Raw genomic sequence first — 11,649 nt, 5'->3', positions numbered from 1 at the left:
ATTAATAGATTTATTACCTAATTAATATATTAATTGTCAATTAAATTACCAATTACACCCAAAAAATTCGCAAAAGGCCGATCACCTTCTTTCCCAAAGGGGGCCGGCCATGCACTATATATTCAACCTCATTTCCTCTAAAAACCTAGGTCTTCACTCTTGCTAAACACTCAAAATTCTCCAAACACTTTTCCCTCAAAATTCTAACTTTGGCATTGGAGGTTCTTCGGCCAAAGCCCCCTTCCCCCCTCCTCCCCCCCACTCCCAATTCATCATAGGCGCATGAGGCTCTTGGCCTTGACCTAAGGTGTTATTTGTTTTGTAGGTGCAATTTTGTCCAAGATCAAGGAGGAAGAAATTTGCATCCACACTAATTAGACAAGAAATAGAAAACAATAGAAAAATAAGTAATTATAAATAACAATCCTTGGCGACACGGTGCCATAAATTTGATAGGATTCAAAGAACACCACAAAGTAGCACACAAATGTTCTATTGATTTTCCTTATTAACACTAAGATTTGTCAATTGTATGAAAATGGTGTTTCCCGCAGAAGATTGTTTTATCTAACAACTTAAAGTATCACAAAAACTGGGTTGTTGTCCCTCTTGACCAGCCACTGAAAAATAATTATTAGACTGACTTACAATTATCTAAATTCAATGAAATTTTGGAATGGAGGTAGAGGGAGAAGAGTCGAGAGAGAGAGGAGAAGGGCTTTGAAAAATTGGGAGTCGGGGTGAAAGGATTAGAAGAAATCTTGGGTAAGAGTCTTCGAGAATTTTTTGTTTTTAATTTTTTTTAGATTTTTAATTTTTAATATTCATGTGGGCTCGTATTGACATGTGGCGCCCATTTATTGTCCACGTGGGTGCCACATCATCAGTTAACCAATGTTTTAATAGAAATTTAATGTATATATGAATTAGGTACCAAAATAGGATGAAAAAACTTGATGTATCAAATGTTGAAAACTAAAAGACTTCATAATAGTAAACTGAGATCAACCTTAAAAAATAATTTGATTTCATATTTTTCATATGTCAAAATTGACAGCACACTGTGAATTGTTCAATATCGTCCTGAGGTTTGTAGAAAAAAAGTTTAGAAGCGTCCTTACCTCTCGAAGACAAGGATTAAATCTTTATTCGGTTGGACAAAAAAGGAGACTACTGGCACTACGTGCAAAGAAACTTGAAATCGCAAGTAACACAAGAAGAATATAATAGATAACTGGAGTTTGAATCGAAGGATCTTCGGCTCCGAGAACTCCGGGACCAGGCTGCGTCTCTTTTCAAGATAGAATTATCTCGCCATCCAGATATAATGAAAAATTGCACCGCGGATGAAGCCATTTTTTCTTTTTTTAATGACCAAACAATACATTGAGGAGTCCTTTAGGCGCGGCGATAACCGGCCTAAAGATATCCTCATGATCGACAAAAAGGAAATAGAACAATTAAACAATATGATCAAAGATCTAAAAGAGAAAGGACCCAGATCCTCCACGTTTCGTTCAATTGTGGAGGCGTATTTTCCCCTTAATGATTTTAGATATTTTTTTCGGAAAGCGTAGAAATCGTTCGGGGCCCACTCATTCCAGCGGGAGTTCGTGGGGAAGGGGAGAGGTGAGGCGGGCCCCTTCAATTCAACAAAGCCAGGCTTGGTGACGACGTCGTTTACATCGTCTTGTCATTCTCTAAAACCCTAGCAAATAACAAAACAAACAAAAAAAGGAACCTCTCACTGACTCTCCCTCCATCCAATGGAGCAGAGATTAGCGAACGCATCGCATCTAACCCTGAACCAGAAGAAGTTCATCGAGACCGCTCTACTTGCGGACCTCCGAGCCGACGGCCGCCGCCCCTTCGATTACCGTAACCTCACCGTCAAGTTCGGCAAAGACGAGGGCTCTGCGGAGGTGCAGCTGGGACAAACTCACGTAATGGCCATCGTCACTGCCCAGCTTGTCCAGCCCTACCGCGACAGGCCCAATGATGGCACTCTTTCCATCTTCACCGAGTTCTCCCCAATGGCCGACCCCTCCTTTGAGCCAGGCCGCCCTGGCGAGAATGCCGTCGAGCTCGGCCGCGTAATCGACCGCGGGCTTAGGTTAATTCCTTCCCTTCTTTGGTTATCGAATTGCGGTACTTTTAATTTGAGCAATGCCTTGTGTGTTCCTAAAGTATGGATTTTTTTCTTTTTAATTTATGCGTGATTGTTTTACAGAGAAAAAGTTAGTGATTTAGAACCTAGCTAAGCATTCATTTTAGGATGGGGCTCTTCACATATAAGCCGAATTTGTTTTAGAATGAGCTCGGCCGCTGATACTAGCATTACAATTTAGAGAAAACACTTCAAACTCAATACTTTAGAGAAAAACCCAGCTTACTTTGTGACACTAAAACGAATTTCACAACTAAGAATCAATTAGAGTGTGACAAGTGGACAAATGATAGTTTTTATTTTTCCGCCAATTGAGCTCATAAAGTGTTCTTTTTATTGTAATTTATAAAACTTATAGTTGTCGGGATGCTTCTTCTAATTTACTATTTTAGAATCCATCTATAATGTTTTTTAATTTTTCTCTGTTATAGTTAGACATGCTTATTATAGTTAGCGTAGTTAAGCTTAAGGATTCTTTCATTTGAGTAATGGAAAACAAGAAAGAAGTATATGTGACTGTTTGGTTGTGCATAAAATGAATGCATTTTGAAGGGTTAGAAATAAATGTGCAGGGAAAGCCGAGCAGTTGATACAGAATCACTTTGTGTTCTTTCAGGGAAGTTAGTTTGGGCTATCCGTGTTGATCTCCATATTTTAGATAATGGAGGGTAAGCTGTTTATTTGGATATTGCATTTATATTTTGTTTCATTTTCCCGTGTATATATTGACGTTTAACTTTATAGAAATAAAATGTGGACAGTAACCTTATTGATGCTGCTAACATTGCGGCATTAGCTGCTTTGTTGACGTTTCGGAGGCCTGAAATCTCCTTGGGGGGAGAAGATGGTCAGGAAGTGATTGTACATCCACCTGAGGTTAGCTACTCTCTTTCAGAGAATAATTAAGGGTGTCTTTGTTGAGAGATAAAAAAATATTCAGTGCTGATGATTTTAAAGGTGTAGTATTAAGATTTGTTAAAAATGTCATGGGGATTTGTGGTGATAAACTTGATTTTGATGTTGGGCTGGTTCTGTTTGAAAACACTTAAATAGATGGAAAAGAAACAAGAGAAATGAGAAAATAAGATAGGAAGAATAATGCTCCACCAGAACACTTTAAGAGTGTGGTCTTCATTGGCTTTTTTAGAGATATACTATACAAAATCTTAGATAGGTCTTGTATGGTATCTTGGATTGGATTGGAGTGGATAATCCTCTAATTTCAAGGTACATTGAAGGTGGAAGTGAGTGGATTTTCATTTGGAGGGGATTAGGAGGGACTAGACATGAAGGAAATTGAGCCCTTTTAATCCTACCATTTAGGGAGAATTAGAATGGATAAGTTTCCTTGATGAGTAATCAATCTTCTATACTCCAGTTGGAGTTACTGTTTTTAATTTGTCCCTTCAACATACCTTGAAATTAGGCCATCCCAATCCAATCCTAGATCCCAAACAACGCCATAGATTCTCAAGTCAAGTCCTATTGAATTTCTTTGTGGACTGTAAAGTTTCTTGAAGAGAAATGCCTAGTTGGAAACGGAGGATTTCTACTAACAAACGGGACCTAGACCCAAACAAAACAGTGGAAAAAGATTCATTACCAAGAAGTGCAATAATCTAAACCTATAAAGTTACCAGAAGACCTGTATATTGTGGTAATAAACATCAATTAACACTTTTTTGACACTTGGTCATGAACTTTGCGAATCTAAACAGAGGGAGTGTAAATGCTATTCTCATCAATGTTCAACTGTGTACACGTTAAAAGAAACAAAATGATAGAAGAAAATTGATGAGATTTATTACTTCTATACCTTATAACTTGAATAATCTTAATCTTTTTTATTTCTTACGTATGGCCATGTGACAGGAGAGGGAGCCTCTTCATCTGATCATACATCATCTCCCTATAGCAGTAACCTTTGCATTCTTCAGTTATGAGAGTAGTGTGGTAAGCAAAATTTATCTCTCTGAACGTTTGTATTTGTTCAGAACTTAGAAGCAACCATATAGGCTTTTGTCTGACTTTATTCAATGCCACATAGGTGATAGATCCAACCCATGAGGAAGAGGCTTTTATGGGGGGGCGAATGACTGCGACAATTAATGCAAATGGAGATGTTTGTGCTATTCAAAAAGCTGGAGGGGAGGGTGTCTTGCAGAGTGTTATAATGCAATGTTTGCGAATTGCTTCTGTCAAGGCTGGTGCTATGACAGAAAAGATCAAGAAGGCGGTGAGGTTTTCTCTCTATGAAACAGTCTTTGAATACTTGAGTTGCTCTCTTTCACTTGAAAAAGATATTAACGCTTTACATAATTCTGGAATTATAAAATGAATTGGTATCTGTTATCTATATGACTGTTGTAGGAGGCAAATAACAGAATCTCATTTTGTCTCTGAAGAACACATCAGTGACATTTTGTCTCTGAAGAACACATCAATGACATTTTGTCTCGGAAGAACACATCAGTGACATTTTGTCATCAGTATTTCTTTAAAGGTCTCTTCTAAAAAGTATTTATGATCAAAATTGACTAAAGAAGTGTTGACTTGAAATATATATTTGGATATAACTTCATATGTTCATTCATCAGGAAAAGCGGTATCTGGTCAAATGTGTATCAGTATTCTCACGTTTTGGCTCCTTTCTTAATTTTTCTACTCCAATTCAAATGCAGGTTGATTCATACAATACAGAAAGAGCATTACGGAAGATCAAGCGCCATACTTCTGTTCCCATGGATGTTGATGGAGGTGCTTCTAACATAGGTGTGCAGCAAAACTCTTCTTCTGTTAATCATATGGAGGGATTAAAGACGATGTCTGAGGAAGGAGTTGCAAATCAAAGTGAGGGCGCTGAAGGTGAAACTAAATTATCAGACAAAAAACAAACTAATAAGGGTAATGAAGATGCGAAGGATTTAATTGGAGGCTCCTCAATTTGGTATGGTTCCAGTCTTATAAAAATTTAGGACCAATGAATGTGTTAAAATGGCTTTAAAAGATTAGATTTTAGCGGACACTTGCCTGTTTGCTTTGTGCTTCCTGTCCTCTATTGATAGTACTCCTCTTTTGTATATCCCCCATTGTATGTGGGCATTCTTTTCTTAAAATTTTACTGAACTTCTGTACTTAAAGAAAAATGCCTTAAGGGAACAAATTTAGCAAATGATTGGAGAACCATTTTAATTTTCAATGGACTGGGGTAGAAGCAGTTGCGGACCCAGGCCAAGTGAAAAGAAAATTCATTAATAAAAGGAGCTGTCTTTGGGACTCCAAAATGATCATCCAAAGTCCTCTTTTGTATTCTTATTAGGGAGAATTTGCACATGGAGAAGTAATTAAGTGAGAGTTTTTTTCTTTTCCTTTTGCAATGTAGAACCTGGGGTCAATTTCTGGGTTAGACTTCTTAGTTTCCATATGCATTGGATTTTTTCAGTTTTGTTTTCTCAATGAGAGAGAGATGGAGGCTTCAATGTCCCTATTGATTTATTCTATACTAGTTTGTTTATTTTTTTTCAATATTAATCTGTTTTTCCTTTTTCTCAGGGATCCTTACTCAAAGGGTGTTGATTCAGATTTTTTAAAAGCTTCTTTAGCTTCACATGGTACTATTTTATGCCATCACTTATATGAGAAAGAAATTACCATTGTACATATTGCTGCTTTTTATCACTCCTATAGCTCATCCTAGAGATTATAAGACTAATTATGATGTTACTTTAATTGCTCATCCTTGTTGAATGTGGAATTAATTCATACAAATGGGGAAATTAATATTGGTTAGGACTTGCAATTGAAAAGGATCTAAGTTAGATCTTGTTTTTTTTGCCTTTTTTGTCTACCCGAACTGTAGGAAATTGCATCGAACTTCCCAATTAAAGAAAAAAGATATCTCAAGACACAAATTAGCATTGTATTACTGTACACAATTTACTTTTTATTGGGCATACGCTTTTTTTGGTCTGACGTAATGAGAATGTTTACTAATTCATACGATGTTTATTTATTTATTGTCACTAAGTGCTCCAGTTACAGCATACATATACTTACAAGCTCTTGTATAGATGCATACTTAGGGGAGGACTTTTATTTACATACATTCAGTCACCAATGCATACTTATGCATGCACATGCACATATATATAATAGATGGAGAGAATTCTCATCCATGTTAGGCATGATGCATGCAGGAATGTCAATGCCTAATAAGAAACCCGAGGACTCAAAAGGTGAGGAAACAAATCGTGAAGCCATGCTGGAGGAACCTCCTGAAGATATTAATCCAATGCTTTCACCCATTGAGGGAGCTGAAACTGCAGAGCGAACAACTCGAGAGAAAACCTTGAAGGATGCTGTGAAGCCCAAGAACAAGAGACCCAGGAAAAAGAAGGGCTCCTCTACTGGTCCAAGCTAGATGGCTTTCTGCTCATGGCATGTATGGTGTTATGTGGACATATTTTCTTATGCACGTCTGTATGCCTTGAACGTAGATAGCTAAATTTTGGAAAGCAAGGATACCTTGTTTCTGTACTCATAATGTTAGGAAAATTAAATATTTTATTTGAAAAATGCATTTCGGTGTTTTATAAACCCCTAGTATATTTTCTAAAACCTTTTTAAATAGTGCTTGCAATGTGTTTCTTTGATGTTCATAATATAATTATGAAGAGTGAATATGTGCTTTCAAATGCTTGGGTGAAAGGAGGATTTTGTTTTATGATAATTTTCCCAGTTTCATGCTAATTGAAAGCTATTATATATGCATAAATGATTGTTTTGTGATCCTGCTGCTTGGAAGAAACGTAGGTGTTGCACTTCTCGATGGAATTTGTGGCAGGCAAAACGAGTTGATCAAGTCTGTGGTTGACTGCAAAGTGAAGCAAGGGGATACGTATATGACAAGTAAGTTGAGATACTGTAGATGATTGTCTACACTCGAAATTTGGCTTGACTAAATGCTTGCAATTCATTTCATGCAGCGGATCAGTGTATTCGTGTTTTGTTTGCCCTTTGTAGGTTTGTAGTGCAAATTGTACATGAGTGAGGTTTACTGGAATCACTCAAATTTTGCTGTTGCACACTAGAAAATGACTGTTACCTTAATTTAGTTTACGTTTAAGGTTGGTGTGGTTCATGTGATTTGGCAGATCATAACCAGTTCGATGTCAATGGCATTGATCGAACTGGTTACGCAACCATTGTATTTGCAAACTTTGGACCACTGATTTCCCTGCACACTGCAAAAAATTTCGTATTTAAGGGCACATTTTCGTAGCTGTATCATTTTGGACAATGCTTGGCAGTACTCAATGTTACTCACCAAGTTGTGTGGCCCAATAAAAACACAGACATGTGTTGGATGTTTATGTTTTATAACCGAATAATACTTGGTTACTCAAAAAATTTCAAAATTGTTCGTTGTCAATTTATATAACTTCATTTTTATAATTAGAACCGTCAATATTATAAATCACCATATAAAGATTGCTTCTGCAAAAAATTAATTAAAACTAAGGTCATTTAGTTAATATATTATAACAAATACATAACAGTTCGTTATGCTTTTACCAATACCGTTCATTTATTTTTAATTTATTTTTTGCATAAATGATTTTTATAGTATGATTTATAGTATGAACGATTTTGATCATAAGCATAGAGCTTTGTGATTAAAACACTAAGAGTTTTGGGTAAGAGTTTCTACTCATCTTTGAATAGCCAAGTATTGTTCTTTATAACCAAGCAACCAAACACCCTTTTCTCTTACCCAATACCAAACAGACTTCATCTTCTTCCTCCATCAAGTTTGCAAATCCTCCCCACCATACCTAGCATGGCTTCTCTTCTCCGGCAACCCCAACGGGCCAACCCCACCACCAATCCTTTTCTTCGACAACCACCACCAATCCCACTCTTCTATAATAATATAATGGCAAATTCTCGTCATCCGTCGTGAACGACGACAATTGACGAGGACGGGCTCCCGTGACTTATTGAACATCGTGATCCTCATTGCCACAAAAGTCGACTGCCTCCACGTCAATAATGCATAGTTGCATATTTCATCGTTGTCAGTCTCACTGAGGTGGTGGAATCAATGGTTGGACGAGGGATTGGGGTCGGGGTGGGGTCAATGGAGGATTGAAGTTTGAGGAGGGTAGGCAAACTGAAGAAGCAGCTGTGGTTGGAGGAGGGATTAGGGTCGGGGTGGGGTGGGTCAATGGAGGATTGAAGTTTGAGGAGGGTAGGCGGACTAAAGAAGCAGGTGTGTTGGTATTGGTTTGGTACTGAGGTGCTTTTATAAAAAGTGGATATAAAAAAAGCTGAGCTTAAAAAGGTGTTTGGTAAACACTTAAAAACAACTTATTTTCACAGTTTTTGGTGAAAAAAAGCTAAAAACGTGAAGCAGCAAAAATGAGATTTGAAAAAAAGTAGAATACGTGAAGCAGCATAAATGTTGGATTATATGTTGAACGTTGAATTATGATTTCTTGTTAAACGTTGGGTTATATGTTTAAGATAAAGTTTATAAATATTTTTCTTTTAAACTTAAAGTATATGTTATAGAATTAGTGGGTGAATGCCCACTCAAAAGATTGCCCAAAGACTTAGTAATAGTGAGTAATAGTGTTTGATACTTTCAAAAGTATCATCATTGTATTCTGATGGTTGTAGTTACGAGAGTCGCTCTATAAATAGAGTACTATGTCTATTATCAAATGCACTGCGAAAGAAAGTAAGAGAAATAATATCAGTATCCCTCCCTCTCTTTATCTGCCATCCTTTTTGTGTTATGGCTACTAAAGTCATAGTGTGATATTTTGCACCTGCTTCACTCCTGTCCTTAGAAGGTTATCTATCTAACTTTTGTCTATTTATAACACGTTATCAGCATGACTCTCTAACCTTAAATAGTTCATATTTCCCTTCACCGAAAGAAAGAAAAAAAAATGCTTCCTTTAATTTTTTTCCTATTTTTCTTCTTCTTCTTCTTCTGCTTCATCTGCGTGATGCACCATCGCGATGAATTGCTAGCACTATTTCTGCTTCTCGTTCTAAATTTAACAGTTACTTATATCTTTGATTTCTTGTTTGGTGTAGTTCCTAGTTTCTAACTTAGTGTTTATTTATGTTAATTTTACTGTAATCAAAGATGGTGCGGTATAATCGTCCATCTTGAACTGCAAATTTAATTTTCACTGCATTCAAAGATAGTGCGGTACAATCGTCCATTTTGAGCTGCAAATTTAATTTTACTGTAATTTTAGGTGGTGCGGTATAATCGTCCACCTTGCTCTACATATTTAAATCGATTATATCTTGCTCTGCATATTAAAATTTTTCTGCTGTTCAAGTGGTGCGGATATAATCGCCCATCCTATGCTTGTTTCGATGAGAATGGTGCGGTATAATCGCCCTTTTCATTAATCATGCAAATCTCGAGCCTAAAGTTACGAGTGCTTATCATTTTTGGCCTGAAGATCAAAATGAAACATTTGTAAGAACCAGAAGTTCTGACGCTATATTCTTCCAGAAATACATATTATTGCAAGTTCTTACGCATCTTATTTTTCTTTTAGAAAGAAAAGAAAATGGCGAACTTGGCAAAACTTGATTTTGCTGCCCTGGACATTACTGGGAAGAATTATCTTACCTGGGTACTAGATACCAAGATCCATCTGGAAGCAGGGAATCTTGGAGATACCATTAGGAAAGAAAACAGCTCATCCTCTTAAGATCGAACAAAGGCCATGATCTTTATTTGTCGCCATCTTGATGAGGGGCTAAAGAGCGAGTACTTAACGGTTGAAGATCCGTTAGCTCTCTGGAAGGCATTGAGAAACATATACAATCACCAGACAACATTGATTCTTCCAAGGGCTCGTTATGAATGGACTCACCTAAGGATCCAGGATTTTAAGTCAGTGGCTGAGTACAATTCTGCGTTGTTCAGAATTACCTCTCAGATTAAGCTTTGTGGGGATACCATTACCGAGGAAGATATGTTGGAAAAGACTTTCAGCACATTTCATGTCTCTAACGTGCTCCTGCAGCAGCAGTATAGAGCACGAAGCTTCATTGAATACAACAAGCTGATATCTGTGCTCTTGGTAGTTGAACAAAACAATGAGCTCTTGATGAAAAATCATCAGTCCCGACCTACTGGATCTGCACCATTCCCAGAAATGAATGCTGCTTCCCTCTAGTGGTGATAATCATAAACAAGGACGTGGCCATAAACAAGGCCGGTGGAACAGGAAAGGCAAGAATCATGGTGGTCAGTTTCACAACCAGATTCCAAGGCAAAATTCAGGCCCAAACTTTAAAAATGGAAATCGCCACAAAGGCAAAGCTTGTATGAACAATGCTTCTAGAAACTCTGATCGAGCCTGCCATAGGCGTGGTGGCGATGGGCACTGGGTGCGTACTTGTCGTACCCCAAAACATCTGGTGGATTTATATCAAGTCTCCCTCAAGGAGAATGGTGTCAAGACTAATTTCCTCGATCAGGCTAGACCAATGGATATACCTGATCCAGTGTGCGACTTATGAGGACAGTTGAACACACCCTACCTAGATGTTTCGGACTTCATTGTGGAAAAGGGGAATGAAGTGTATTGGTCCGACTGAATCATTTATATTTGATGTACTTTTATTATTCTGAACTTGTAGTTTACAAACTCACATTTCAATAAAAGAGGCATTTAAATTTCTAAGTTGTTTTTAACCGTGATCCCCTTTAATCAGAAAGCATGGATAAAAGCTATGGTTATTCTCAAAACATGAGAAATGGCGGAGATATTTGTCTTGCAGATAGTGCAACCACACATACAATACTTCATGATCGAAAGTATTTCTCAAGCTTGATGCTTACAAGAGTAAGGGTAACAACAATATCTGGTCAATCGAATGTAATTGAAGGCTTAGGGAAAGCCCAGATTATGTTACCAAATGAAACAATATTGTCCATACAGAATGCATTGTATGCTACTCGATCTACTCGAAATTTGTTGAGTTTCAAAGACATACGTTTAAATGGATACCACATTGAAACGAAATGTGCATAAAATGTGGAGCATCTATGCATTACCTCCAAAGATACCCAGAAGCGTATATTGGAGAAGTTGTGTGGTTTGTTTAGTGGATTATATTACATAAGGACAATTAAATCACATGCTGTCATGAACTAGAAGTTCATTGATTCAAAAGATTACATGCTTTGGCATGACCGTTTGGGTCATCCAGGATCCACTATGATGCGTAGGATCATTACCAACTCTAATGGACATCCATTATTGAGCAAAGACATTGCTATCTCAAATGATAACCTTTGTAAGGCTTGTTCTCAAGGGAAGTTGGTAATTAGACCATCATAACTAAAGGTTGATGCTGAATCCCCATCATTTATGCAAAGAATTCAAGGGGATATTTGTGGACCTATTCAACCATCTTGTGGACCATTTCGATATTTTATG

General features: G+C 37.3%; 1 protein-coding gene across 9 annotated transcripts; it reads left to right on the top strand.

Moving 5' to 3' along the window:
- The first annotated feature begins 1,762 nt into the window (after positions 1 to 1,762).
- On the top strand, positions 1,763 to 7,453 carry LOC103963795 (exosome complex component RRP45A). Of its 9 annotated transcripts, none has more exons than XR_007260473.1 (10): positions 1,763 to 2,113; positions 2,740 to 2,835; positions 2,929 to 3,043; positions 4,040 to 4,120; positions 4,215 to 4,403; positions 4,849 to 5,114; positions 5,720 to 5,778; positions 6,349 to 6,608; positions 6,980 to 7,075; positions 7,321 to 7,453. XR_007260473.1 is itself a non-coding variant. In XM_009376642.3 (9 exons), exons 1-8 carry the CDS (start codon positions 1,767 to 1,769, stop codon positions 6,585 to 6,587), a joined length of 1,392 nt encoding a protein of 463 aa, XP_009374917.2. In that variant the 5' UTR covers positions 1,763 to 1,766; the 3' UTR covers positions 6,588 to 6,608; positions 6,980 to 7,453. The 9 variants fall into 9 exon arrangements, 4 of the variants coding, with proteins under 4 accessions (XP_009374917.2, XP_009374918.2, XP_009374919.2 ...); XR_669784.3 differs by having other exon boundaries at positions 7,190 to 7,453; XR_007260472.1 differs by having other exon boundaries at positions 7,153 to 7,453.
- The last annotated feature ends 4,196 nt before the right edge of the window (positions 7,454 to 11,649 follow it).

This window comes from the organism of the source record quoted next, unplaced genomic scaffold, assembly GCF_019419815.1.
Source record: "Pyrus x bretschneideri cultivar Hongxiangsu unplaced genomic scaffold, Pyrus_bretschneideri_v1 Contig31, whole genome shotgun sequence".
Classification (NCBI taxonomy): domain Eukaryota; kingdom Viridiplantae; phylum Streptophyta; class Magnoliopsida; order Rosales; family Rosaceae; genus Pyrus; species Pyrus x bretschneideri.
This window is presented reverse-complemented; position numbering and strand designations above follow the sequence as displayed.